Source organism: Ictalurus punctatus, chromosome 23 (assembly GCF_001660625.3).
Source record: "Ictalurus punctatus breed USDA103 chromosome 23, Coco_2.0, whole genome shotgun sequence".
In the NCBI taxonomy this organism is placed as follows: Eukaryota; Metazoa; Chordata; class Actinopteri; order Siluriformes; family Ictaluridae; genus Ictalurus; species Ictalurus punctatus.
The window spans coordinates 18,695,869-18,698,368 of NC_030438.2; the positions used below are offsets into that span (position 1 = coordinate 18,695,869).

General features: G+C 45.2%; 1 protein-coding gene across 1 annotated transcript in view; it reads right to left on the minus strand.

Moving 5' to 3' along the window:
* Positions 1 to 2,500, minus strand: part of LOC108256167 (thrombospondin type-1 domain-containing protein 7A) — a 116,858-nt gene that overhangs the window by 41,744 nt on the left and 72,614 nt on the right. The window contains exons 10-14 of the mRNA XM_017452746.3: positions 1,842 to 1,957; positions 1,609 to 1,753; positions 973 to 1,076; positions 422 to 616; positions 1 to 125 (exon numbers count right to left, since the gene is read on the minus strand). The exon at positions 1 to 125 is cut by the window's left edge and continues 136 nt beyond it. Of these exons, the coding sequence (XP_017308235.1) occupies positions 1 to 125; positions 422 to 616; positions 973 to 1,076; positions 1,609 to 1,753; positions 1,842 to 1,957 (685 nt within the window). The remainder of the gene's footprint in view (positions 126 to 421; positions 617 to 972; positions 1,077 to 1,608; positions 1,754 to 1,841; positions 1,958 to 2,500) is intronic.

The window sequence follows — 2,500 nt, forward strand, 5'->3', positions numbered from 1 at the left end:
GGGCAGTATGCAGTCGGACCAGTTACCCACGGGCTGTGCGTTGTACTTATCACAGGGGCAGTACTGAGTCTCGCTCAGCGGGTACGTCTGACTGTTCTTGCACTTGTCCTTCTTTTTGCTCTTTCCTGGAAGTCAGTGGAGACACTGCACGTCATTTTATTTCTTCAGATCTCACCGGAAAAAAAATACAGCCGGACTTAATTCGAGTTAAATAACATGAATCTACACAAAATACCCCATAATATTAGTGCAGTGAAAAAATTAATATCGCTTGGAAAATGAAATACAAATGTTTGCATAAGTAATCACCCCTACATTAGATCTGGTGCATCCAAATAACATTATTATTATTATTATTATTATTATTATTATTATCAGATCTGTTTTAATTAGTATATAGAAGCGAGAACATGTCGCTCACCTACTAGGGCCCTTTTCCTCGTGCGCACTCCCACGCAGTCGGCAGTGCACGGGGAGAACTTGGACCAGTTGGTGAGCTGGCAGTCGTCTCGGCACGGCAGCTGGCACGGCTGGTTTACTGCCGGCATGGAGCTCGCAAACTTCATACACTGGGCTACATCTGCTACAGAACCGTCCAGCTGCCGACACGAGACCGCTGCAGGATCACACACACACACACACACCACACACCACACACGCACAGCAGTGAGACTCGACAATCCAGTAGATTACAGAGAGACACAGAGACAGGGATGCAGATAAAAGGGCTCCGAAGCAGCAGGACGTTGTTTATGAGGATTAAGGCAAGGGCAGTCACGAGAAACGCTTCTGACACTGACAATATTTCCAAATCTGACTGCAGATCAGATTATACTCGTACGTTCTTTACAGCGCACAGCTAGGAGACCGTCAACCGCGGCACGTGTGTGGAATTTTACACTGACGTGATTATAGAATAGTCGTATAGTATCAGTGTGCACATGTCTGCTAATCATTGCTAGAATTTCATACCTCTGGTCTGGAGCCCCGCCCCACATCCCTCCTGAGCGCCTCGGGTGTCCTGCCGGATGCTCCACGGGACGAGCTGGCACCGGCGCCACTTGTGGGTTTTCCACCTGCGAAGGGAAAAACCCTACCAGTGTTTACACACCAGTGATGCTTCACAATGAAGATAAAGTGAACGTCTTTGTTTATTTAACACATTTAGCAGTAGCAACGTTATATTCGGCTAAACGGATCTTTAATGAATAGGAAAACGTTAGCATTGGGAAATCGGTGCGGTATAAGAGGAATAAATCACTTCGAGATGCCCCGTAAGTGGAACTCGTAACACGCAGCTCCGCTTCATCACGCCTCCGCGTCGTCGATTCATTTTGCATATCAGCACGATGTTTTATTCCTTACATATTTATAGTGTATTTGTAGTGTGTGTACCGACACGGATAAGACGTTAATGTGCTGTAACACTGTAGAAATACAGTAAATCTGATGGGTTCCCATGGAACGTCTCTGCGTATCTGCTGGCATCGCGGTCGGTTCCCTTCCTCCGAGCTGTGTAATGCTCTTACATAACCATTGCACACGTTTGCATCATGCGAACACGAGGACGTGTTGCGAGAGAGCTGACGCGGTGTGTGTACGGTGTACCTGTAACCGGGACAGACTGAGGCTGGACGAGGAATCTCACACTCTCTCTCTTCGTACAGCAGCTCAGGACAGTCCACACCGCCGTTCGCCGGCTTCTGGACGATCACACGGAAACGGGACTGGTTGTATTTCTGGCCACTCAGTCCTGAAGACAGCAGTGTTTAGAGTTACAGGAGTAAAAAGATTCACAATGCTGAGAGCCACTCAGACGTCTCGACGCGGACCACGTGTACCTGCTTCACAGGACGACGGACAGGACGTCCATTCGGCGAACGCCGTTACCGCGCAGTCCTTCTTACAGGGTAGCACGCACTGTCTCACTGACGGGGGACGAGGAGCTTCTGGACATCTAAACACGCACGCACACACACACACACACACACACACACACACAGAGTGAATGCTATATAAATATTACGGCACGAGGAATCCCAACATCAGAAAGCAGGAGATAATGTTCCTGTGCTACGTTCATTATTCTTCCAGATGCTTTCACTTCCCGCTTTTATCAATTGTTATCAATTTTTAAGAACAAGAAAGAAAGAAAGAAGGAAAGAGAGAAAGAACATATAGTATGAAAGAAAGTATGAAAGAAAGAAGGAAAGAAAGAAAGAGAGAAAGAACATATAGCATGAAAGAAAGTAAGAAAGAAAGAGAGAAAGAAGGAAAGAGAGAAAGAACATATAGCATGAAAGAAAGTAAGAAAGAAAGAAGGAAAGAAGGAAAGAGAGAAAGAACATATAGCATGAAAGAAAGTAAGAAAGAAAGAGAGAAAGAGAGAAAGAACATATGACAGTAAATAAATAAATAAAGATGGAAAGAAAGAAAGAACATATAGCGTGAAAGAAAGTAAGAGAGAAAGAAGGAAAGAAAGAAAGAACATATAACAATA